This window comes from Amphibalanus amphitrite, unplaced genomic scaffold, assembly GCF_019059575.1.
Source record: "Amphibalanus amphitrite isolate SeventyFive unplaced genomic scaffold, NRLGWU_Aamphi_draft 000260F_arrow, whole genome shotgun sequence".
NCBI classification, from domain to species: domain Eukaryota; kingdom Metazoa; phylum Arthropoda; class Thecostraca; order Balanomorpha; family Balanidae; genus Amphibalanus; species Amphibalanus amphitrite.
The window spans coordinates 456,931-483,250 of NW_024881755.1; the positions used below are offsets into that span (position 1 = coordinate 456,931).

General features: G+C 56.2%; 1 protein-coding gene across 6 annotated transcripts in view; it reads left to right on the top strand.

Moving 5' to 3' along the window:
* The window catches only part of LOC122386717 (phosphatase and actin regulator 4-like), a 126,443-nt gene that overhangs the window by 21,933 nt on the left and 78,190 nt on the right, over positions 1–26,320 (top strand). Inside the window, exon 1 of one of the 6 annotated variants that reach the window (XM_043376197.1) lies at positions 3,903–4,180. The exons of 3 other annotated variants lie outside the window; for them this stretch is intronic. In XM_043376197.1, the coding sequence (XP_043232132.1) occupies positions 3,976–4,180 (205 nt within the window). In that variant the 5' untranslated portion in view covers positions 3,903–3,975. Of the gene's footprint in view, positions 1–3,902; positions 4,181–26,320 lie in introns of those variants that run through there. 2 more of the 6 variants (XM_043376200.1, XM_043376202.1) reach the window with 2 other exon arrangements.

The window sequence follows — 26,320 nt, forward strand, 5'->3', positions numbered from 1 at the left end:
GGCGTTCCAGGTCCGGCCGTCAGCCAGACGGTACGTTGCGGGACCGACGCGCCCAGTGACTCGCACCGGAGACGTGAACCGACAGGACGTCTTCGAGCGGTGTCCCTGCCGTCTCACGCAGACGTAGTCGCCCTCAGTGATGCGCGGCGTCGTCACGCCACGGCGGCGGTCGTAGGACCTCTTGTTGGACTGCTGTCGGCGTCGAACTCGAGACGCCACACTGTCGGCTCCTGGTGTTGACGGCTGAATGACAGGCAGGTTCAGCCTCATCTGTCGTCCATGCAGGAGCTCTGACGGTGACTTCCCAGTTGTCGTGTGTGGGGTGGCTCGATACACCGCCAGGCTCTTGCGCACCTCGTCAATGAACGCTGCTGGTGGACAGTCTGTGATCCACGACTTGAACGTTTTGTTGAAGCGCTCTACGGCGGAGTTGCCTCTAGGCCAGTAGACGGACGATTTGGTGTGCTTCACCCCTCGGGCGGCCAGATACGCAGTGAACTCCCTGCTCGTGAACTGGGGCCCATTGTCCGTCACGATCTCGTCGGGATAGCCCTCTTTGGCCCACACAGTTGACAAGAACTTGATGACGTCTTCAGTCTCAGTCGATGACGTCAGGCAGACTTCCGCCCATTTGCTTCTGTAGTCAATCAGAGTGATGGCGTAACGGGCAGTCGCTGGTGCTCCGTTGATTGGACCAACGATATCCATTCCCAGTTTCGACCAGGCGCGGTCCGGCAGGTCGACTGGCTGCATGGGCGCAGGGCGTGCGCGCTGGGAGAGGACTGCGTCGCTGTGCTGGCAGCGCTCGCAACTTCGGCACAGCTCCTCCACCTCACGGTTGATGCCGGGCCACCACGCCAGATTCCGCAGCGCCTGTTTCATGCGGACGATTCCGTCGTGCGCGCTGTGCGCCAGCTCCAGGTATCTGCGGCGGAGCTGAACGGGCACAACAACTTGTTGGGCTCCTCTCAGGATGACGTCGTCGTTGCGCACCCACAACTCGTGTCTCATCTTGAAGTACGGCTGGACTTCAACCGGGCAGGCCTTGGCGCTGCTCGGCCAGCCGCGCTTGATCTGATGACGCAGCTGCTGCAGCTCAGGATCAGCAGCTGACGCGGTGCGGACGTCTTGCTCGGTCAGCACGCTCTCTTCATCTGTCAGAAGAGCGATCACCTCTTCTTCAGCGGAGCTGTCTTCATGCAGGTCCGCTTCTTCGGGGTGGCCTTGGACCATTGTCAGTGAGCATATCTCGCCAGGGTCGGGCTGAGACGGTGGCGGTTCCGGGACTTCTGCGCTCCCAGTGACCGCCAGCTGATCGATTGCCCCACTCGCGGGGTGCAGGTTTACGTCCAACTGCTTCAGCAGGTCCAGTCCCATGACGGCTTCTTCACCGTCGGAATCTATGATGAAGAACTCTGTGTTGGCTCGCCGTCCACGGTAAGTCACCAGCGCTGGCAGCGTGCCAAGCACTTGAAGCTGGTGTCGACCAAAACCGAACAGACGAGCAGACGTTCTATTGAGACGACTGCCTTTGAAGAGACGTCTGGCGATGCCGAGTCCTAAAGCGGACACCGTGGCACCCGTGTCAACTTGCAGATTCACGGTCTGCGGGATACCTGGTACCTCCATCTGTACTTCGCACATCATCTTATCGGTATTCGGTACGGCGCAGCAGAGAAAAGTCAGCTCGTGACACCTTCTGTCGTCGTTCCGTTCACCAGACCAGCAGACCACGGCAAAGTGACCCGTCCGCCCACACTGCCTGCACGTGGCCCCGGTAGCGGGACACCGACCGCGCTCATTGTGCTGGCGCCGACCGCAGCTGGGGCACGTGTCCGGTTGCAGCTGGGCAGGTCCAGGGCGACGGTCAGCTTGCAACTGGGCAGGGGCGGGGCGGCGGTCGTCTTGCCGCCGGGCGGGTCGCCAGGGCCGGCGCCCGCGGCGCTGACGAGCGTCAGATATCTGATGCAGTGACTGCGCTCCGTCGGCGGCGGGCCGCGCCGGCCCGGCCATGGCGGTCGCCTCGCGTCGGGATCGCTCGAATGCCTCGGCGATCTCCAGAACGCGGTCCAGGGTCAGGCCCTTATCCTGCAGAAAACGCTCGCGGAGAATCGGATGCACTGTTGCTTCCACGACTTGGTCACGTATCATTGCGTCTGTCATTTGTCCAAACGAGCAGTTTACTGCCAGGCGGCGCAGCGCCGCCACGTAGTCGGCCGTCGGCTCGTGCGACTCTTGCCGTCGCTGCCGGAAGAAGAACCGCTCCGCGATCACGTTGACCTGAGGTTCATAAAACTCGGCGAGCTGCCGCTCAGCCGCATGGAACTCGTCTTCGTCTTCTCTCCTCGGCTGGACCGGTAGGGTACGGTACACCCGTTGCGCCTCGGCGCCGACACAGTGCAGAAGGAGAGCCGTCTTCCTCTCCGTGCTGTAGGCCTCACCTCCCAGGGCAGTCAGGTAGTTGTGGAAACTGAAAATCCAGTCACTCCAGGGCAGTGCTGGTTTTCCTGGTCTCGCCAGGAACGGAGTTGGCGGCGACACCCCCTCGACGTTCATCGTCGGTAGTATTCAGGATCTCATCCTCGTCGCCAGGTGTAGTGTCCACCGCCGTCTCCGGATTCCGATGTATTCTCACAAACTCGCGGTGCAGAACACTACGGCACTGCCGTGCTGTGCGGCCGGGCGGAGCCTCTCGACTGCTGGCTCTGACTGGAGCCGAGCAGGGTGCGGCCGCCTCACACTCGTATTACCGGGGCCCGATGCCGAGCCTCGGACACCCGATGCACTAGGTACTCGATACACTACACTCCGCTCGCGACTTGAGTCGTCGGCCGGCGCTGCCGACGTCGGCCAATTGGCGCTGAATGGCTGCGGCGGCCGGCGCTGACGCAGCCTGTGCGCTGATTGGAGCTGCTGCCGGCAGTAAACTGGGTGCCCAGACCGGACCGCCTGCCGCCGGGCCCAGAGAGAGGCTCCGGCCCTCGGCGGTGAGCCTTTCACTGCGGCCAGCTACCGCTCTCCACTGGGTACGGGAGCACCGACAGCCCGCCGAGAGCAGCGCGGCGCGACCTTGGAGGCCGCCGCGGAGGGGCGGCCGTCTGATGGGACGGTAACCGACGCCGATGATCCAGCTCAGCCGCCCGCTCTATCGCCGATTTACCGCTCAGCGCGCCGGAACGGCTCGTGATAGCTCGTGCTCGTCCCGAGCGTGATAGGTCAGCCGGCCGGCCGCTGACGCCGACGGCCTGTTGCGTGACGCCCCCGGCGGCCGCGGGCACATTCCAGCGGGCGGCCCGGCCGGCGCCGTACTACAGAGCCCGGCCCGGCCAGCGGCGGCCAGGTGGGTACGAGACCGCCCTCCGCCGCCCGCCAGCCGCCGGCCGGCCGCCGCCAGCCGCCCCAGTCAGTCGAGCGCTCACCGGCGCGCCGCCAGCACGCGTCACGGCCGCGCGCGTGACGTGACGTGACGGTGTTTGTGTCGCTGCGTGATTCAGAAGTGACGGGACGCTGATGTGGTCCTGGTTTGATTGACAGAAGTGTTCTGAGTAAGTCCCGTGTGAGGCTAATTTACCTGCGGAGTGGTTACGTCGGCTCACACAGCCCTTCTGCGTCACACGCGTTATATGCCCGCAGTGCAGAGTGACGTGCAGTGATGTGACGCCATCAGTGGAGCTCGACGGCTGGTGTGAGCGGTGATCGTGTTGACAGCGAGTGGCGCCAGTGACGGGCGAGCGCCCCGCTCCGATCGGCTCGATACCGGCTGTCTGGCCGTCTGGTGTGAAAGGGAGCGAGCGCAGACCGCGCCGGCCGCCGAGGGTCCAGTGGTGTCCTGCCCCGCCGAACCGCCAGGGCCAGTGGGAATACAGCGGCGCCGAGCTCGGGCGCCGGGCCGGGACGAAGGCCGTCATTCAGAGCCGGCGGCCAGGTGAAGGCCTCGATCCCAGCTGACTCCAAGCCGCGGAACCCCGCTCCGCCATGGCCCTGCGTGTGAGCAGTGCCTACTACCCGTCGACGGGGGCCGACGCTGCCCCGTCGCCGCCGACCCGCGCGCTCAGCGACGACCAGCTGAGCTTCCAGCAGCGTCGGCAGCTAGTGGCCTCGTCACTGTCGTTCTCCGACCTGCTGAGCGGTCACAAACTGCGCGTGGCCGCCGCCGCCGCCGCCAAACGAGCCGACACAGGTATGGTGGAGGAGAACGGATGGTCCATGGATGACAGCGTGTGGCTTTGTTACTCTCGTCATCATTCAGACTGAGCAAATTATTTTATAATCTCTATCAGCCTCATATATTCACGTGTTTCCACATTTAATAGCTGTGATCCCTCACGCCTAAAGTGCAGGTCCCTGGCGGGCGTGTGCCCCGTGTCCCGCCGCTGTTCCTAATATTCCCCGGCCGCTGGTCGTGGCGTCGGCCCTAATCACAATGGCGGCCGCGCAGCTGAGCATTATCATTATCTGGTCATTATCTCTGCTGGCGCCCCAGGTGGGCAATGCATGGGAGGGGGCATTCCGAGAACCGCGGCCGGGGGGGGGGGGGGGGCCGCGGCCGGCGGGGCGGATCGCTGGTACGGGGCTGAGCGCTCCGCTGCAGCTGGTGATCTAGGGCACCAGGCGGTTCGGGGCACTGGTCGCGGTAAATTCGTTGCTGGATAGGTGTCCTCTGTCATCTTTCTACGCTGACCAGGCCTTTGGCCCCGTATTGGTCAACTCTATGAGCTCTCCCCACGTATGTCGTCCCTGTGCGTTCCTCTCTATACGTTGAGGAGATGCGAGCCAAGTTGCGTAAGCCGCTGTTCGTTCCCCGGAGCGCCCTCCTCTCAATCGCTCCGTAGCGCCGTGCCGTGCTCCGGTTTCATCAGCGGCTCTGTCGAACCGTGTTTGCTCATCCCCCGCCGCCCAGTGCGTGGGGCTGGGTCGGCAGCGCTCCACTGCAGGGCAGTGGACGGTGGCTGCGCCGGCCGGCCGCAACAAAGGCTCACGAGCGGCCCGGGGTCGTGCGCGGCGCGTCCACCGGTCACGGCGCCGCCGGTTCCCCGCGTACCCCGGTGGCCCGCGATCGTGAAGGTCAGTCACGCTCTCACGGGTTTCACCCGCTACCAACAGCGCTGCATGCTACCGGAGAGCCGCCTGCAGTCTCCGTTCAGCCACCGTCAGATTTCTCCCGGGAGATGCCACGCTGCCACACGAGACTCTATCAGATTCGGGCAACGTCTGCTGGTGAAATCATCTAATGGATGCCCTGACGGAGCATATCGGATACACGGGTTCTCCGCGGACCCAGGGCCGAGTACCGACGGCGCCCAGGGTAGCCGGCCGGCACGTGGTGTATGGTGGTATGTGGCGTGTCTTGGCAGCTAACATCCGCGGCAGACAGAGAGCGCTTTATCCTGTTGACGCACGGACTGTTCCTGTATCCCGGGACAAGGATATTGTGTTATATTCGCAGTGAATCCGGCGCCGCGTTCTGCTTTAGACGCTCGGCACAATTATGCCTCTGGTAGTGTTGTGAACGCCAGATGCGATACTTTTGATGCAAAACCAGCAGCAGAAGATGTGCCCGATTTCTCTTCTGCTTTCTTCTCGCTTCTGTCCAGATATGTCAGATTTATTTCTCAGGTCGCGTGTCCGTCACCCACGAACCACATCATTTTGCTGTTCACTGTCTTTCTTACTGACACCTGTTTCCTTATTCGACTCTGAAGTTCTCTCGATCCCCTATAATCCTGTCATTATTGTTCCTAAATTGCATATGCATTGTCACGCTTTGATCATGCTACTGTTGACACCTGTCCTCGCTCACAAGCTTCTTTCCCTTTTTCCTCGTCCCCGCCGCGTGCGAGACGTCAGAGCACCACGCTCTGTATCTCCCCGTGCCGTGACGCGTGCCGTGCGGTGCAGCCGTCATACCACTGCGCTGAGCGTGACAGTGGTCACCCGGTGAGCCGTGTGTCTGCACCTGGTGATATGACCGGCCGCTGACCGGCGCCGCACATGGTCAGCAGTGGGAGGCGGCGCACAGGGCGTACCGGGCGTGCTCGGGTTGTACGGACGCGCGGGCGGCGCGGGCCGGCCGTGCGCCGTGCCGCCGACCTTGAGTGCGCCGCGCGGCCGGCCGCTGCGCAGTGCCGACCCACCTGCATAATAGGCCGACTGGTTCGGGGCGCGCCGTGCGCCGGAATGTGAGCGGCCGGCGAGCGGCGAACAGGACGCGGCTCGGCGCCGGGCGGCACAGCACTACACACTAGGCCACGCGCCGGTACAGCGAGACTGCGCTGAACGCACACGGCGCGCCTGTGGACGCTCTTCCCCGTGCGCCTGTCGGCGGCCGGCGGCAAGGGTCACGCTTTTTCCCGGCGGGTAATGGGCGCCCGGCCGGCCGATGGCTCCTTGTTGACGGCGGCCGCCGGGCGGATGGCTGTTTTTGTAGAGCGCTCGCTCGTTGTGCGCCGAGGGCTCGGAGGAGACGACTGGAGATTGGGGCGGAGCACTGCTCTGAGCCCCGGGCGGAGCGCCGACCGGCCCCCGGGCGGAGCGTCCGTCGATCTGTGATCGCGGCGGAGATTGAGCCCGGCTGACAATGACAGTCGCTCCGATGTTTCCCGCTGATTGTGTTTGGTGTGTATCATTGAGCACACATTTATGGAGAGCTGAGCTTTGCATTCCTGAGAATCACGTTTTTATGCTCAGTGTGATCGTATTTCAATGGAACGCGATTGTCGCTTTTTCTAAGCTGATATCGATTTCTCGTAGGTTACATGGCACATTTGATACCTGTGTGTTGAACACGTCACGTAGGTTTTGTGCATCGCGTGTCGGTTCGGGTGATCAACGCAGACAGAAACCGCTGGGGTGGCAAAAACGTCATCAAAAAGCGCACCACAAAAAACACCCGACCGTCATTGGATTAGTTCCGAATGCCACGGCAATCCCATCAGCGCTGGCCCGCGGGCTGCGCGGCCGCCGCCCGTCGGCGCTGGTTTGGCTGTAGGCGGGACGCGTCTGGCTGTCACCATGCGTCGCCCGTGGGGCTCTGCACTCCCCTTTAGCGCTGGATACTAGTGTCGTCGGTCACTGAGGTCGGCACGGGACCGGTCACTGAGGCACCGATGTCAACTGGAACGCTCCAGGGGTGATTCTGTTCACGGTCACCGGGTCACATGATTACTGAAGAGCGGGCCATCGAACCGGGCCACTGGACTTTGTGGATAGTTGTCCCCAGTTACTGCGCCTGTTTCCCTTTTCTAGATCATTTAATTAGTGTAGGCAACATGCGTTTTTCAAGGTTGAATACTACCAGCGCCATCCATGTCGCTGTCCACATCCTCGTGCGTTTCTATATCAACGTAACGTCGTCCGTCGTCTGTTCGTTTCATCTTTCTGTGCCCATCGTGACAGTTTGACACTACCTGCTGTTCAGGAATTCACGGCGGTCAGTCGCTTGGCGGAGATGAGACATTCCTGTGACTACCAGCGCCAACTGTGTGGGCGGTGGCAGGGGGGTTCGCTCCCGTGCCTTCAGCATTACGAAAAATGGCAACAGCCCGTGAGCAGCATCAGCGCTCACGCACATGTTCAAGGAAAACAACATGTAATTAGCTGCTGACGACGGCCCTCTCCACCAATCAGCGCTCGGCAACTCGAGCGCTGATTGGCTGGTAGCAAACGCGTCATATGTGGGTCTCATTTTTTGCTATCAGTGAACGCGTTATTTAATACACAGTGGCCTATGGAGAATGGCACGCGGAATTGAAGGTCAGTGTTTTATTGCTTCGTATATGCGAATGGGGGTATTTGAGTGGCATTTGACACCATTTTCGAAATCTACAGTGAATTTCTGATCGACTCATATATATATTTTTTTGAATTTGACAGTATTAGTGCTACATAGTCGGTGTTTTATGTTGGTGTTGTTTCTCTCGACCTTTGTCTTGGACTTTAATCATATCTTTTCTCGAAAGTGCTTGCCATAACCAGGTCTAAACTGTATCTGTATAAAGGGAATATGTGTTGAATATGAGGGGAAAGTAGTAATGACCATTCTGCCTATCAAACTGCCAGAAGGTGTGCTTGTAAGGTGATTGAAACTGCAGTACGGGTTGCAGATGTGGGTTTAACATTAGCATTGTTGTTGTAACCCCACTTGCTCTAATAAAATGGCAACATGGGGTTATGTATACACTATTGCACAGCCTGGTATCAAGCTGGTTGATATGTGGAGGATAATGAAAGCATAAAAGAATAGGAGCGTTGCGTCTTGTGACTTATGTCAAGTCATTTTAAATCAAATGATTGTGATTGTAACTTTTACTTCAATTATTATTGCAAGTTTTGACCTTTTTAATCATCAATTTTTATGTGTACCAATTTCATATGCCTGTGTAATGTCTGTGCGGCTTTGTGCAGTGTGTGTGTCTTGAAACAAACCAATTTATTTTGTACCTTTTTGTACTTCAACAAATGTATGTCAAAGGACAAAAATGTCATGTCTATTATCATTGACACTACTACAGCTAACTTTGCCTGTATTCCTATCTTTCAGAGGCATTCAATTCAATCTGCTTTCCAGTGCAGTACCAAGGAGGCTGCAACTGAAACTCGCACAAAGGCAATCAAGTGTCACTTCATCAGCCTACAGTAACAACTAACAGCCCATCTGTAATCAAGATATGGATGAAGGGGCATAGAAGAACAACCAGTTCAAACATGAAAAGATTGTATTTTGTTTTGGACTATTTCTTAGCATAACAGAACAGTACACTTGCTGCTTTTTATGTTTGCCCTGTGTGCAGTTTTGAATAATTTTAACCATGAGATGCTTTTGTCAACTTTTCTCTTTACATAAGCTTCCTTTGTCATGCATGTGTAATTTTGGATTTACATGCCTGTATTCCTATCTTTCAGAGGCCTTCAATTCAATCTGCTTTCCAGTGCAGTGCATGATGTAGGCACATTTCCCTTGGCTTCATAGAAGTTAAAACTACTTGCAAGCTTTGGTTATGGACATTGGTGCTATATATGATGCTTCAAATGTGTCCAGTAGTTGATGAAGGGAGAAGAGGAGTAGGACAGCTGATAGCTATTACCAAAAGTATGTGCTTGTCTGCACTTCGGGCTGTTTTACTTCCTTGAGTTAAAAAACCATCATCTTTTGTTTCTTTCCTGTGTGCCCATTGTTTCCATGGTGCTATACATAAACGTCAAGTTTGAAGTTGGTATCCAAGTGAGCAAAATGTATATTATTTCAGTCCGTCTTGAATCATTCGTCTTGAATTATATCCCTAACTGACATCCTGTTATTTGTCCTGCAATGTCTGTGCCTGTGTCCGCCCTTACCTCCGGCTCCAGCCTCCAACCAGCCCTGCTGAGCTCTGTCGCCGGCGCGGTGTGTCGCAACGTGCTGTTTCTCCACTCCAGCCGACAGCATCACGAGCCGACACCTCTGTGATGTCTACAGATGATTTTACATGTTTACTCATTGACTCCGCAAACGGGTGCATACCCAAGACGTCGAGTCAGCCTCGTCGTCCTCCGGTCCCGTGGTGGACCAAGGAATGCGGAGATGCGATTCGTGCCAGGAAGCGCGCTTTTAGAAAGTTTGACCGGAGTAGTACTACTGAGAACCTCATCGCTTTTAAGAAAGCGCGGGCTTTTGCCCGTCGCGTTTTAAAAGAGGCAAAGGCTGTTTCATGGCGCACGTACGTGAGTTCCTTAAACCGTTTTACTCCTACGACCCAGATATGGGCACGCATGAAGCGCATTGAAGGCCGGTTCAGCTCTGTTCCGCTTCCGGTTTTAAGAGTGAACAACACGGACATATCCCACCCTTTAGACGTCGCAGAGACGATAGGCCGTGCACTCTATCAGCGCTGCCGAGGAGAGCCGTCCTCACGACCTGCACCAGCCGCCGTGGACTTCAGCACAGCTGAAAATTTGATGTACAATGAGCCTTTCTCTATGGCTGAGCTCACGTCTGCCATCAGCTCGTTGCGCAGCGTCTCAGAAGGTCCGGATGCTGTCCACAACGACATGCTCCGTCATCTCCCAGCAGTTGCCCTCGAGGCGCTGCTAGCAACTTTCAATTCGCTTTGGGAGACTGGCACTTTCCCTGAGACCTGGCGGGAAGCCACTATCATTCCTATCTTGAAGGCTGGCAAGTCGGGACATGACCCTCTCCACTATCGGCCCATCTCTCTCACATCATCGCTTTCAAAGCTGATGGAGAAGATGGTCAATGTGCGTCTTAGCTGGTTTTTGGAACATCACGGTGTTTTTACAAACGCCCAGTGCGGTTTTAGAAAGCACCGCAGCCCTGTTGACCACATTTTAGCCCTTGACACCGAGATACGCACCTGTTTTACTGAAAAGAAGCACCTTGGAGCACTGTTCTTTGATATTGAGGCGGCCTATGATACAGTCTTACGACACAGCATACTTTCCAAAGTATATAAGTACGGCATACGCGGCCGGATGGGCCTCTTTATCAATAATTTTTTATCGGGTCGTCGGTTTAAAGTCCGAGTTGGCAGTGATTTCTCGAGCAGTTTTACCCAGGAGAACGGAGTTCCCCAGGGTGGGGTGCTTAGTGTGGCGTTGTTCGCGGTGGCAATCAATGACATCGTCGACGACCTCCCGGTTTCCATCGGGAGATCGCTTTTTGTCGACGATTTTGCCATCTGGTTTGCTGCTTCAAGCGCTCGACACGCGGCTAGACAGCTGCAGCTCGCCGTAACACGTTTGGAGAGGTGGAGCGGTAAGAATGGTCTTCGTTTTTCCACAGCGAAGACCGTGGCAATGCACTTTTGCCGCCGACGTTGTGACGACCTAGCTTTGGGAATCAAGCTCTACGGACAGGTGATTCCCACTCGGCCGGTGGCGAAGTTTCTTGGGATTTATTTTGACAGTCGCTTGACGTATAAGGAACATTTTAGAACGCTTCGGGAACGGTGTTTTAAATCCCTGAACGTTTTAAAATGTGTTGCTCGCACATCTTATGGGGCGGACCGCAGGACCCTTCTTCTCCTGTACCGATCGATAGTTCGGTCGAAGCTGGATTACGCTTCTTTTGTGTACGATTCAGCGAGCCAATCCAGCAAAAAGGTCCTCGACGCAGTCCATCATGCTGCAATCCGTGTCGCCACCGGAGCATTCCGCACCTCGCCCAGCAGCAGCCTTCTTGCTGAGGCGCACGAGCCGCCTCTATCCCTACGCCGCCAGATGCTTGGCATGCGCTATGCGCTGAAACTGCGTCAGTTCCCGACGCATCCGACGTATCCGTACGTCTTCTCCACCTACTATACTCGACTTGACAGAGCGCGACAATCGCTCTGCTTTGGAGCGCGCATGAGAGGTCTCTTCTCCGCAGCCAACATAGGTTTACGTGTCGTACGACGTAGCTGGGGTACGTCCTCTCCGCCTTGGAAACACGCAAAACCTCAAGTAGATCTCTCACTCTCCGAAGTTAAGAAGGATGACTTGCTGCCTTGTGAGGCGCGAGTCAGGGCCTTGCAACACATCGTCTCGTACGATGGTTTTAACACCGTTTTTACAGACGGATCAAAAACACCTGAGGGAGTGGGATGTGCTTTTATCGCAGGTCGCGATACCCGCTCATTCTCTCTACCTTCTTTTGCCTCGGTGTTTTCATCTGAGCTAGTCGCCATCGAGAAGGCTCTGTGTTTTATCGAGGTGTCGGACGGCCTTTCTTACTTGATTTTATCGGACTCCCTAAGTAGCCTTTTGGCGTTACGGAGTTTTAATCCAGTTGACCCGATCGTTCAAGACATTTTAGCTCGACTTCAGTCAGTGGAACAATCGGGAAAATTTGTTCAGTTCTGCTGGATTCCCAGCCACGTCGGCATACACGGCAACGAGCTGGCAGATGCGGCCGCGAGGCGCGCGGCCGCAGCCTCCTGCACTCGACGTCTGCCATTGCCGGCGCGTGACCTTTATTCGGCTGTGCGATCTTTCATTCTCTCTGAGTGGCAGGCAGAGTGGAGCCTACGTGGAGGCGGAAAGCTCCGTGAGGTGAAGCCGACTTTGGAGCCATGGAGGTCTTGCTTGCAAGACAACCGGTCCAACGAGGTGATCTTGTGCAGGCTCCGAATCGGCCATACATATGCCACGCATGGCCACCTCCTCCGCGGAGACGAGCAGGCCATTTGCAACGGTTGTTCCGCGCCTCTTACCGTCGCTCACGTGCTCTTATCTTGTCCACTTTTAGAACCAGACCGGACGCGCTACCTCGGCCGCATCGCTCCGGGTACCACTGTCCGCCACCTGCTGGGTGACGAGTCACCCTGGGTTTTATCTGGCAACATCTTTTTCCTTTATCCGTGCAGTCAAATTCCAAGCGATTTACTCGACCTGACCCAAATCCTCTCTAGTCTCCTTGTCTAGTCAGTTGTCTATTACGACGCTTTTGCGTTGTTTTATTTTACCCTGTCTTTTTTTTATAAAGTCTTCTACTTTCTAGTCTTGATATCTAGAAAGTTTCTTCTTTTGAAACACTTGTTTTACTAGCGCGACGTTATGGGCGCAAAATGACCTTTGCAGTCGACGCGCCCTAAAGCCCCAATAAACAACAACCGCTCATTGTCCTTTGTTCATCTCACACGGGTGACCGTTGGCTCCTGAGCTCTTGGTGCCGCCCATCGTCCTTAGGTCATCTTATCGAGGCGACCGGTCGCTCGTCGCTCCGAATCTCCGCAACCGAGACGACTGATGGATCCGGAGGTCAGGGACGGTGGCGGCGCTGGCCGGGCGGAGATCATGTGGCCGGCTAACAGATCACCAACGAAGACATCCGGGGGCCGGTCGTGCCCGCCTGGACGGGAGACACGCCCCTTCCGGTCCCGGTCCAGAGACACGCCCTCCCCCCCCTCCCCCGGCGCTTATCTCTCTCAGACCGGGTTTGGAGGCACGCCCCTCTTCACATCACTTCAGAGATACGGTGTGGACCGGTTCTTGGCGCAGGCTACCGTACTGGGGAGGGAGGATCTCGATTACTGTCAAACGTTAGAAATGCACTGTCAGAGAAGTTATTTGGCTGCAGATGAATCTTTTTCATCCAGAATCAAACGATCTTTCCTCGATGTAGATGTTCAGTTATTGTTCTACCGAGTGAGAAAAAATCGCATACATTCCGCTCACTTTCCAGTCACCACCCTGCTAATGGACCCCAATTGAGTCGAATCCTGTGCTGATGATATTGATGATCCCAGACTGTCCAACAACAGAGAATCTTCAGGTTCTCTGTTGTTCGCGCCTACTTTTTGTTGCGCTAATGCAGTTTGTCCGCTGATGGCTAGCTAAACTCTCGGGATAAGCTAAACAGTAATGATACTAAGGAATCATCAGCTGCGGTACTCAGGGACTAGACAAAGAGCAGTGAGCAGCTGCGGTACGCGTTACTGGGTCGACAAAGCGGCTGCGGTACTCGGTTTGAGCAGCTGTGATACCGGAACAAAGCAGTTGCGCTACGCATGGCAATTGCTTTACGTGGGACTGAGCAGCTGCTGTGTTCATTACTGCGCCTTTGGGACAGAGCACTCCCTGCACTCGTGCCGAGTCTTTGAAGCCGAGAGCCGCAGCGCCCAGTGATGTTCCATCCGTCCGTCGGAGCGGGCGCTGGTCGATATCAGCTGGCCGCTGACCCTTTGTGGCCGGCCCACAGACCGAACAGAGCGGTGTCGCGTGCCGTGTGCCTCAGCCGGAGAGGTCACAGGTCACAGGTCACGGGTACGCCCGGCAGACGGGCGGCCGCACGGAGAGGCCGGCGACCTGTGCGAGTGGATTAGAGGAGTCACTGGATACTGCTCTGGTGCGGCCGCGCTGTTTGAGTCACCAGGGTGATAGAGAACAGTTTGACTGGAGGCAGTTTGGCTCTGTACTGTAATAACCGAGACTCTGGTAGTGATGTTAACTGCAATCAATATCGCTCTCAAGTGACAGAGAGAGGCTGTAATTGGAATCAATAACGCTCTCTGGTGACGAACAGAGGCTGTTAAGCCGTGGCTCAGCCACTCATCCGCCGTAAATTAAACGCCAGTTGGTCTGTGCGATACACCGCGGAAAGAGCAGTGCGCCAGCTCGCCACGCCTAGTTGAGCTGGTGAGATAGTCTCCGCAGCGTAGGCCGCGACTGCCGGGAGCGGTGCGTGGTACATCGGTCATCGCGCCATCCCCGGGCGACGGAGAGCCTTTGTGCGGCGGTGGACGCGCCTGGGCGCTGCCCAGCTGCGCCCGCCATCGGGGGATGCCGTGACGGTGGCCAGCCGCGCCGGGCCGCCGCGGCTCTGACCGTATGTCCACCTGCAATGGCTCACCCCGCCGGCCTGCGGTGGGCGGTGGGCTAGCACGTGCCGCCGTCCCATCACGCTGATGGGCTCTGTCGGCACCCCCCCCCCCCCCCACTGTCCGCCCCCACAGTCCACCCTCACCCTACGCCCCATCATACCGTGCGCTGCCGCCGACCTCACACAAAGGCGGAACCGGGCTGTGGCTCAGTCGAATGAATACCCAATGTTTTAGCCAGTGCCCGTCCTGCTACGAAAGCTGCGGGAAATAAGCTGATTTTCGTGCGCGAGATGTTTCTCATTTTGCATTTACGCGTGAATGTCAGATCATGTCTGACATCCTGGCCCTGGCTCGGTTCGCTCAGCGGCGACATTGTCCATTATACGCGGAACTGCTGGTACTGATGGCAGCAACTCTGAGCAGCCAAGGAAATGAGGCTGTCAGGCTGTCCGGCGACCGTCTGTCATCCAGTAAGCCCGTCAGCTCATGTCAGTCCATCGGCGGATCGCTGCTAGACTGATAGACGAGTCTAATCAGTAATGAGTCGGGGAGACATCAGTCACCGGTCAGGGAGCCATCAGTCACCGGGCAAGGATCCATCAGTCTCCCTCCATTCGTCAGTCGCTGACTGTTCCGACTCGGAGCGGCCTGACGACTGTGCCGCTTCACCGCCGATCATCGTTCCCATGCGGTTGTGTCCTGTGATCGCTGGACCGCGCGCTGTGATAGCTGAGGCGCTGTGATAGCTGGGGCGGCGCCCGGAAGGACGGGTGGACACGCACCTCTCTTGTCACGCCCGGGTGCCCCGCCTGGGAGTGGCCACCGACAAACACGACTGACACGCGGTGTCACTGACCGACGCGCGACACGTGATAGATGGGAGGCCCCTTGTGTGACACTCATGACACGTGGGAGACGCGGGGAGCGACACTTGACACGTGGGAGACACGGGCTGAGCCGGACTGCCTCAACAGGAGCGAAGGTCCAGCGCGGCGGGTTGAGGTCGCTCGACCTGGCTCCCGGACAAATGGCGAGCTCAAGAGGGCGTGTTGCTGAGAGGCGGCCCATTTGTTGGTCTCGTTTGTTTTGCTTTATTTGCCATCATCTGTTTTTATGTGGATGGGGCTGATAAATGGCTGTCTGCTGTTACTCGGAAAGCAATTTGTAGGAGCTCAGCCAACAAATCCTTGTTTAGAGTTCTTCACACTTTTGTCAGATTACTTGAGGTTTCTTCTATGTTGGGGCTGCTGCAGTTGCCAGGTCATTCAATGAAGATAGCAACTGCATTTCCTGAATTATGAATCTGTGTTCTGCTCCTGACCTACCCAGTTGGTCTCTCTCCTCACGGACGTCCTTGGCGGCTATCTGGAGGCTGCCTGCTGCCGGCTGTCGGCGCCGGTAACCGCACGGGAAGTCGTACCTCCGCCGCCGCCGGTCACAGGAAGGACCGGCCGGCGCGGTCGATGGAACGTCTCGGTACGGCGGGGCGCCGGGCGGGTGTGCCGCGCCCCGCCCCTGTCCGACAGGGTGTCTGAGGTCGGTGACCGGGCTGACCGCCTGCGCTCCTCTGATCTCTGATGGCCAGGCCGCCGGCCAGTACCGCACTTCAGCGAGCTTTATTACGTCGACGGTCAGGATGAGCTCAAAGGATCGCCGACGGACGGCCCTCATTAGCGCCGATCTCCCATTGAACCAGCGTCTTTATCGGCCCCAGCCGTCCCTTTCCACTCACGCATCAGCCCAACGAGCGCGGCTGTTCGCAGAAAACAATCGCGGCAAAGCAGGCTATCTGAGCAATAACCCCTGCTATGTTCTCGTTCCTCTCTTCTCTCCTCCTCTTATCTCCTCTTCTCTCCTTGCTTTTCTTTCTCCGCTCTCCTTTTTTCCTCCTCTCCTCTCCTCTCCTCTTTTCCCCGCTCCTCTCTTCTCCTCTCCTGTCCTGTCCTCTTCTCTTCTCCTCTCCTCTCTTCTCTTCTCTTCTCTTCTCTTCTCTTTTCTTCTTTTCTCTCTTCTCGTCTCCTCTCCTCTCCTCACCTTCTCCTCCCCTCTCCTCTCTTCTCCTCTCTTCTCCTCTCTTCTCCTCTCCTTTCCTCTCCTCTCCTCTCCTCTCCTCTCCTCTCCTCTCCTCTCCTCTCCTCTCTCTCCTGTCCTGTCCTCTCCTCTCCTCTCCTCTCCTCTCCTCTCCTATCCTCTCCTCTCCTCTCCTCTCCTCTCCTCCCAGCCTGGTGACACCGGAGCCAGCCTCCCCGACCGCCCCTCGGCGCGGCTCGTTACCGCTGGTCGTCTACCGCCGCCCCTCATCAGACCTAGCGGGAAACGGCGTCCGCCCGAGCTGCCCCAGCCCCGGCCTCCCGGCCTCACCGCACACAGCCGCTATCAGGGTTCAGAAGTGGCCAATACCCTAATTTTCGACAAATTTTAAAGCGTGATTTTCTCACATTTTCTGGTCGTAAATTGATCAGACTGTATAAAATATCATCCAGAAAAAATATTACTCATTCTGGCACAGATTGGTGGGCTCCCAAAGAACACCGTTTTGTTTTGCTCCGTGAGACCGAACTTGTGCTGCGATTTTCATGTAAATGTTGACGAGTCTCCTGTCATATTCTTTGCTTGAAAATGCGTAAGTAAGATATCAGCTGAAAGGGGAAAATGTGCGGAATCCATTGGTAACAAAAGTGCATCTAAAAAACTTCCCAATCAGTTATTATAAGCTAATTGTTGCGCACTTGCACAAAGCAGAAGGGCTTGAGGATTTAAATATTTACATAGGCCTACCAAAAAACGCACAGCGTGCTTCACATCGAGACAACGTCCATAACATATACCGTACAATTGTGATTCATTTGCTGAAAAAATTAGGTCGGCATCACACTGCCGGCAAAAGTTATTGCAGTTCTAGTGACGCTAGGTCGTCGCCCGGCCGACCCCGGTCAGGTCGGCCGGGCGGCGGCCGTGCAGCTGACGTCCGTGCGGTTCGGCAGCTGACCAATCAGCTGCGAGAGAGGAGCGCGGTCCGTCTAATCGCCCCCGGCAGTTGCTTGTGCAGGGGGGGGGGGGATGCTCGACGGTCGTGTCGATTACATTTGTTGGTTGTCGATTGTCGAATGACTTGTTGGTATACTTTCTGGTGACCAATAAATGTACGTCGTCTTAACAGAATGTAGTCTGATCAAATTCAATAAAGTAAAAAGACATCCAGCCAACAGAATATCGTAAGAATGTCCGATATCCCTCGCCCGCACATGCCATTTTCCCATCCTAGAACGCACATGGGGGGGGGGTGGTTGCCACCCCCCCCGCGCCGTTTCGTTCCTGTTGGAGATAGAGCTTAGCGGTAAAGACCAAAAAGATTCTTTGGGAAGAGACGAATCCAATGATACCCGATTTTACCTTCTCAGGTCAGTCATTGACCTTCCAGGTCAGGTCAAACTAAAAAAATGTTGCTGTTTTGGGTCACCGTTGGATATCAAGTGCCCTGCTTATCATATACCGATGACGATGCCGTTTTCTGGTGCCAAGCCAGCTAGCCCTCGCCCTGGCAGGGTATTTTTCATAACACGGCCTGGCAGGGGGGGGGGTCGATGCGACCCCCCCCCTCGCGATTGGCTCCTATGGCACCTAGAAACACCAAATTTGGTAGGTAGGTGGGCCCTCTGGAGTTGCCCCTGTGCAAATTTGGTTGCTCTAGGTCAATATTTAGGGGGGTTTTGGGGGGTATAAATGTAAAAATTTCGCTAAAAACAGGTCAAAAGTTTTTCGCTTATAACTTTTGATCTAATTAAGACAGAGCAAAAAGAAAAGCACCAGTGAACTGAGCACGTCAAGGCGCGTCGAATGATATACTTTTTAACTTGCTTAAGTGTACTTAAAGTTTTTCTTAAATTTTAAGTAAACTTAAATTAATAAATTACGTTCAAGTTAACCAGATTGCATCATATCGCATATCGTTCGATTCGGCTGATCACCACGAACACAATGATACCATTTTTTAAGCTCTAGCGTCATTATGTGCCAAGTTATTGGCAAAAACATCATTTGACCTCAGTTGACCTCATTTGACCTGACCCATGGATAAGTACACCAAACAAAGAAGCACCAAGTGACCTGCTGTTAAGTACCGTGGTTTCAAAGCACAAAAGTGATAGAACGAAGCGGATATCTCCAGTATTTTCCGAATTTAGTATTTTCCCATAGGCTTAACATTACGACGTATTGACCTCTAACTGACCTCAGGTCAGTGACCTCAAAAAAGCCGGACTATATGTTATACAACTCGGTGAACTTAGCACATCCTGAAAGTTTGAAGGAAATCAGTCAAAAACTGTGAGTTGGACAGGTGCAAAAAGAAAATTGAAATTTGACCATGACCTTGTACCGGTTTTTCTGACCTGGTGACCTGACCCAAGGTCACCCGGACCTGAAATTTTCAGGTCACATGTAAAAAGGTTGCCCCATAAGCTGTGCCAAATTTGGCGGCGCTGCGCGCCGCCGTTTTTACGCTATCTTCGAAAAACCTTAGGGGGGGGTCGCATCGACCCCCCCCTGCCAGGGCGAGGGCTAGAACCTCTTTGTCACACTACCCGACCAGATTTTTGCTGCTGAGGTCATTTCAGGTCAAGTTAGGTCAAGGTCAGTTATATGTGTTTGTATGTCTGTGTGTGTCTGTGTGTATACTGATGTGTGCACCGATTGTTTTTGTGTCCATATTACATGAAATCATGATCTGAGAAGCTTTTACCAAAAATGCAGGCAAAAAAACTTCACAAAAAGTAAATTCAGCTTGCCTAAAACGCAATTATCTTAGATGACCTAGGTTGACCTTGACCCTGACCTTGACCCCTGTACATCGTCGAACAACATGTTCCATGATAGGTGGGAGGTAAGACTGGCAAAAAAGGCCGAAATCAAGGTGTCAAAATCTCACAAGGCCCATGGCAAACACAAGATGTTGAGAATTGGCCATTTGGGTCATGACATGACCTGACAAACAAGGTCATATCTCCGAAACCAAAAATCACAGAAACTTGAAATTTTCAGTGGACATCAAGAAAGGATAGAGGAGCAGCTATACCAAAAATCAGCTCTCTAGCTCTAAAAATGTTGAGTGCAGAGCAGAAAGACTACCTGGGGAGGGGGGTGGCAACCACCCCCCCCCCCCATGTGCGGGCGAGGGATATGGTTGATAACATTCAGAGTTTTGGGGAGCAGCCATCGACCAGAATGAACGTCATTGGCTTTTGTATGTAACATTTGCATTGCTTTTGGAAAGTTTCAGTCAGATATCTTCAGAAATGGCAATGTTAATGGCTTTTGCATTTTACCGTAGTCAGTTAATCACAATTTTCGATATTGCAAAGGCAATTTCAGTACGTTCTTGACATCGAAAACCAAAATGAATAGCATCATCGTGTTCCAGAGCTCAAATTGCATCTGATGCACATCTTTTTTGTTGATAATGCTCAACTTCAAAATTTGACCTTTTTGACCTCGCCGTGACCTGACCTTCATTTGTCGAATGGAAATAGTTTCGCATCGGATGACCCAGATGACATCATTTGTAGATGCTTTTGCCGAAATGGACCATTAAAGATGTGTCGCATGACCTTAAAAATGTATACATTTCCTTCCATGACCCTTTCCATGACCTTTTGTGACCCATGACCTTTCCATGACCTTTTGTGACAAAGTTAGGTTTCGTTTATCAGCTATTCCTATCAGAAGCCGTTTGAACTTTTAGTATTGAACGAGTAGTTTCGAAGACAGCAGGGAAGCTATGCAGAATCCCCTCCCGAGTCACCCACGTTATGGGATATACCCGTCATCCGCGGATTACAAGCAAAAATATTTTTTACGGCAATGATGTATCAGCATGGATGCTCATACGTTCCCATATGTGACCTTACGGTTGACTTCACATACAATAAAAATTCCTTGGCAAAATGTCAACTGGTTAACGAGTTATCGCATTTTGGCCACTTCCGAACTCAAATAGCGGCTGTGTGCACCGGCACGGACCGCTCCGACCGCAGCTCCCTGACCGCCGGCCGACCCGCGGGAAGTGGGCAAATTTGCCGAGGACACTGTCCAAGACGGATGGCCGGCGCCGGGAAATGGGTCTCTCACGCGGCGGCGGCGCCGACGGTGGTGTGAAAGAGCTCCTGACGGGAGCGATGATGGCGCGCGAGCGGTAATCAGGCCGGATCCCGCGGGAGGTGTCGCGCCGCTGCTGTCGTCGCCGTCGACGTGTCGCCGAGCTGCGAGCGCCGCGGGGCAGGGGAGCCAGCCGACAGAGGGGATGGGGTGGATAGGTGTCTGGTGGAGAGGTGAGGAGCGGATGAAAGATGAAAGAGATGAGCGGAGAAGTGTGGAATGATCTGGAACATCGTCAGCGGTGGATGTAGGGGAGAGGGAACAGAAATGCGATGACGAGAATGTGATGCCATGACGCTCTGTCTTTTTTTTTCAAAAACAGCTGACATACCGCTGCTTACCTATACGATAGTAAAGCTGCCTGTAGACTGGAAAACGCGCACGAAGCATTCAAACAGGGTAGACATTCTCATCTTCTCAGTTTCTAAGTTTCTCAGGTCGTCAGGTTTGCGGCCCGCTGACCGGCGTCGGCCGTTCGCGGTCGTATCCGCTCCAGCCGTGCTCGAGCCGTGCTCCAGCCGTGCTCCAGCCGTGCTCCCGCCGCCGCCGCTGCTAAAAGGAGCTCCATTTAGCGGGCTGTGAGCGGTCGCAGTAGCCCGCCGGCGTACGAGCTGGTTACTGCGCCGTTGGCGAAGTTGTGCCGAGGCCCGCCGCCGGCCGGTGGTTATGGACGGCCCACGGGGGGCCGTGAGCCGACACAGATTGTTCTCAGGTCGCCGGCCGCACCGCCGGCACGGCAAATGGGCCTTCTTTGCCGGGAGTTTTGAGCGAATATGGTGCGGATGGTATTTACCCTGTGAAATGTGGCATTCGCTGACCTCTGCGGTATCAGTGTAGCAATATGAGGTACTGCGTTTTTTTTTACCGGTTGTGCTCTTTGGACGTATCTACTCTAGATTATTCCCAGAAACCTGGCGCGTATCACCATTCAGCAGGTAGTATGCAGGTCTCGCGGGTTTTAGCGGTAGGTTTTGCACCTAGAAAATTTAGTGTACTTCAGGCTATGTTTTCGTCGTCTTAAGCTTTTAAGTGTTGAAGATGCGATCGACTTGTTGGTTCACAAGCCGGCCATGATCGTGTAAAATGGCTTCATCGTAGATCGATTGGTCTCTAAGATATAACAGGAAATGTAAAAGTGCAAAACCTACCGCTTAAAGGAACTATCCCACCTTTAACATGGGGTTTGAGTTGAGATAGCCAAGTTTGCGGCGAGGTTCAGAAACCACTATCTATCTAGGTTGCAACCCCTGCGGCCTCTTGGTGTTGAAGAAATTCGTTCCCTTCATTTGAAAATGGGCCTTGTACAAGGCCCTATCTTCAACATGGAGCGACCGTTAGTGTGACGTCACCTCGTTTAGTCATTCTGATTTAAATGGGTTTGTTCGTTGAAAAATCGCTTAAAACTTGGTCTGAACTTTGTTGTGGTGCCTACAGAGTAAAAAGAATCAGCTTTATGACAGTAATGTGGCCTGGGGAAGGAGGTAATTTTGGGCTGTGACGTCACATATTTGAAAGTTTGTGTTTGGAATATGGGAAGCCTAAGATGTTTAATGAAAAATAAATGCCAGAACCGTGTTCCTGGTCATCCAATCTATAAAGTCGGGCACAATTTAACTGGTTTTAACAACATTTTAGAAGGTGGGATAGTCCCTTTAATCTTGCGAGAGCCGTACAACAAGGATAGGGTCGCGCCGTGATAGCACACCGCACTGGGAACGGCCGCCTTCGACGCTGCTTCCTCAGAGTCGGTACGGTTGCTCCAGTCTGCTCCGTCGGACGCACACCCGTCGTCCAATCGGTCCGATATTGGTACGGGCAGACGGCGGCGACAGCTGACGCTCCCCCTTCTGCCGCTGCGACTGCCCGTAATGGTCCCTGGTCGGACACGGTCCCCTAGCTGCCAGTCCGGTGCCGCCCGCCCCCTTCTAGAACGACCGACTGATATATTCCTCCTTCTTATATTTCCTCTTCCATTAGACTTTGATTGATTTCCTTGTGTTGATTACAAGAGGGTGGTGGTTTCAGATCAGCCCCGTGCACTTGACGACCTTGTATTATTATATCCGTGTGGCAGCGGCGGCCGTTCTCTCAATGAGTCTGCTCTGACGTCAGTCGCCTCAAATCTGGCCCCGGCCGACAGCTGCGGCCGGCGGAGCGTGCTATTTTGTAATTGGTTTCGCGGTCTTCTCAGACCGACAAGGAGCTTTGACAAATCTTGGACAAATCTTGGTCATGCCATCGGCCACTTCTCGGAAATTTGGTGGTCGTGTAATCGGGTTGCCATTTTCTAGAAACGCTAGTTATAGCCGGGGAGGTCTCAGATGGCTGAGTCTTCAGCAACGGCAGTGGTGATGGCTTTGTTGGCAGTGAGCTACCCACAGAGCGCACTTCGGTCCTTACTCCGCAGGCTCCTCAGGTCGGCTCAATCGGAAGGTGGCGTCCAGTCAACGTCCACGGTCCATTTAGCGCTCTTTTAGACGACAGAGGACGCTCCCGATGGAGATGAACCCCATACCACCCGCCTGGTTGGGTTTAGTGGCCTATCATCTAGTGTTGTTCCGTCGTCGGCTACCGTTTCAACCAACATCATCAATACAGTGTGATTGGGTTTTGGCGGAGCCGTTACGGCACGGGCTGGATGGTAACCATTCTCGGCAGCCTGGGACGCCTCTGAGAGGCCATCTCTGGGGACGGTGCCGGGATTGGGCTCCATTTGACCTGACTGTCGTCAATGTCGGCCTCCAACCACCGACCTGATCCCGGCGACTGCCGCAGAACGGGCATCGATTCGGCGCCGGCGGCCGCCCGGTGACCGCCGCCCGCACAGTCGCGAGCTGAATGCCTGTATGGAGCCGCGCGTCGGTGGGTCCGCCGACCCGCTATTGCCGCGCGCTGCAAAAACAAGTCCGGTGCGCTGCAGGGTCGTGACGCAGGCGGCCAAACTTGGTTAGGTGCGCCGCCCGCGCCGCTGGCTCCAGCCAGGCTCACAGGTGTGTTTGCGTTCGACATTGGCTGGTGGGCCGTAGTCTATGGGGCTCAGTACTTACACGCCTTTGCGATGTTATTCACCGCCGCTCGCGTAACCAGGATGCAGTTACTTTATGCAGGCGAAACTTGACAGTTGGGAAAGTACGAGACTAGATTGCATTGGTAGTGTATGATAGTGTTGTTTTGCGAGTACTGCATCAGGTGAACACCGTACATATCTGATGAATGAACGAATAAAGTCGTACTGGCAACAACACTGCGATGTATCACAGTTCGAATCCCCTCTGGGTATGCGCTGGCAGCCCGTACGTCGCAGCACTGCAATGTTCCCGATATATGGTAGTGTTTGCCGGCCGTCCATTGCGCAGTGCAGAGGATAGAGTCGCTGCCATCACTCCAGGGCGTTCGTGCCGCTGCGTCTTGCCTACCGCTTCGTACGCCGCCGTAGCATGCTGCTATTTCTTGGTCGGGCAGACCTCTAGACACAGTGGACAATGCTGTCGCCGCCGGCGGCGCCCCTCCCAATCCAATAGTGTTTCGGCACGCCGGGCGTGCTCCATTGTGCGCGCTGATTCGACCGGCGCTGTTTGCCCCATTTGCGCCATTTACGCCGCGGTACCCGAGTGGAATTGCGGCCGGGGCGGCGGCTGGCAGCGGTCCGCCGGTCCGCTATGTGGCTGTGGCTGTGACGATGGCGGCGATAGCGGCGGCCCGGAGGAGAGGTCGGCGACGGACGACGGTCCGGCCACCGGGGACGGCAGATGGAATGGACGCGCCATTGTCCGCGGCAGATACGGTGACGGAGATCCACAGTCGGCCGCTGCCATGAAACCCGCGGCGCCGTCGTCTTATCGCGTCGGCCGGTCAGTCGGTCGGCCGCCCAGCTCCTGACGGTTCCGCGGTCGGTACCGACAGCTGGGTTGGTTTGGCCGGTCCGGCGCCGGTCAGTCCCCGCAGCCTCGCGGTCAGCTCCGACAGCTACCGGCGGGAATGGTTTGTTCTGTTGCTGGGCGGTCCAGCGCCGTCCAGTGTCCAGTTCCGATATATCCGCGGCAGGTTGTGACATCTTCCGGCTAGGATGGGTTGTCCGGGTCACTGGGCGTCTTTCTCGCAGCTGTCAGGACAGATTGGCCTGCCGCCGCCCACTGTGCTGCGGGGAGGCTCCGCCGAGGGTGCGCTGAGACTGAGCGACGTCTTGGGGAGTCGGTAGCGGAAGAGGTCGGTCCGGCGGGGCTGGTCTGGTAAGCCGAAAGGGGTGGCGGAACCATGGCGCCCCTTGAAGGCTTACAGCCACCTATCGACCGGCAAGGGAGCGTGCCTTCTTTGTGGACTGTGGTGCTGGTGGGACGTACATAGACGGGCTCTGGACTGGTCCCGATGAGATTTTGTAGCCCCAGGTCCGGGTTCATTCGGCTAGGTCACGGCAGTGTCCTGTCATTTGTACATTTCGAAAACTAAAGGCCTCTGATAGTGTAGCAGAAAAAAATAGACGGCGACAGAGCACCAATCGAAGGGACCGGATACGGCGACGGAACGGCTACGACAGCCTCTCCGTCAGTGTCGTCAGCGTGCGTGGGGTGCGGGACCTCCCCGGCATCTCCGCGGATCTCGCCAACATCCCCTCTGCCCATTTCTCCCCGCCCCGTCTGTTGATCGACCCCGGCCGGCGATAGATGCGTGAAATAGCGCCGGCAATCCGGGCCGACGGCTCGTTCGGCGGCGATCTATGGCGCTCGTCGGGCGGCGGCGCGGCGGCGTGCCGTCGGGGACCTCCGGCGATGATCACCGCCACCGCCGTCAGCGAAGCCCGACGGGAGACGTGGCGAGATTTGGCTGGCGGAGACGCGGCATCGCCGCCCGGCGTTGACTCACGCCGACTGGCTGTGTGTCTTTGAAGTGACGGTTATCGTCGCTGGCGCGGCAGGTTTATTTGCGTTGCTGGAAATAAAGCTGTGCCGTCTGCCGATGGACTGGCGGGTATGTCGGCCGCTGCAATCTCCACCGCCGGTGGCCTGGGTGGCTGGGCCGGGCGGGCGCTGATTGCCCCGACTGGCGCTCATTGGCCGGTCTCGGTGTTTGTGCGGCTGCTGTCGTGTGTCGCTGCCGGCTGGCTGCCGCGCTGCCCGCCCGCCGGCGCGGCTGCAGTGGACAGCCGCCCCCGCCCCCGCCGCCGCCCCCGCCCCCGCCGCCGCCCCCGCCGCCGAGCCGCCCTCCCCAGCTCTGAGCCGATCGATGGGGGCGCGCAGCTCTCGCATGTTTTACCAGCGCGCGCGCTCGACTTCAGAGCGCTCCGCCGGACCCGCGCCGCCGCACCGCCGCCCCACATTCTCTGTTGCTGTTCCCATCCCAATGCGGGCCGTCGAGCAGGTTATGCATGGGTAATTCCCCTCCGGGGATGGCTGCCGCCGCGGGCGACGGCTGCTCGGCTGGCGGCGGCGGCGGCGGCGCTGGAAAGCGGCCCCGACGCTCCCCGCGGCTCGAACCGCGGCTCGGTGGCGGTCTGTGGTGGGTGCACGGCCACAGGCAGGCAGGTGGCGCCGTGGTATCCACTGGTATGCATGTGGTAGCGGGCAGCGGTAGTGGTCTTCTCTGCTACTCCGTCCCGACAGGCCATTTCATCAGCCGCCGTCGCCTCAGGCCTCCAACGGCCCGCGGCACACTCGGAGTGAGCGGCCAGCGGCGCTCGCACGGGGCGTCATGGCCCGGTCGGCACCCACTCCCCGCCCCGGGCCTGTGTACGCGTGCGGTGTGACTGGCCGGCGCTCGTGGGAGCGTCTGCTGCCGTCACAGCGGCCGGGAGCCGCTCCCGTGCGCTCCGCGGATTCGCACGGTTTTGTTTCACTCCTGAGTGCCAATTGCGAAGCAGGTGGCGGGGCGGGCGCCGG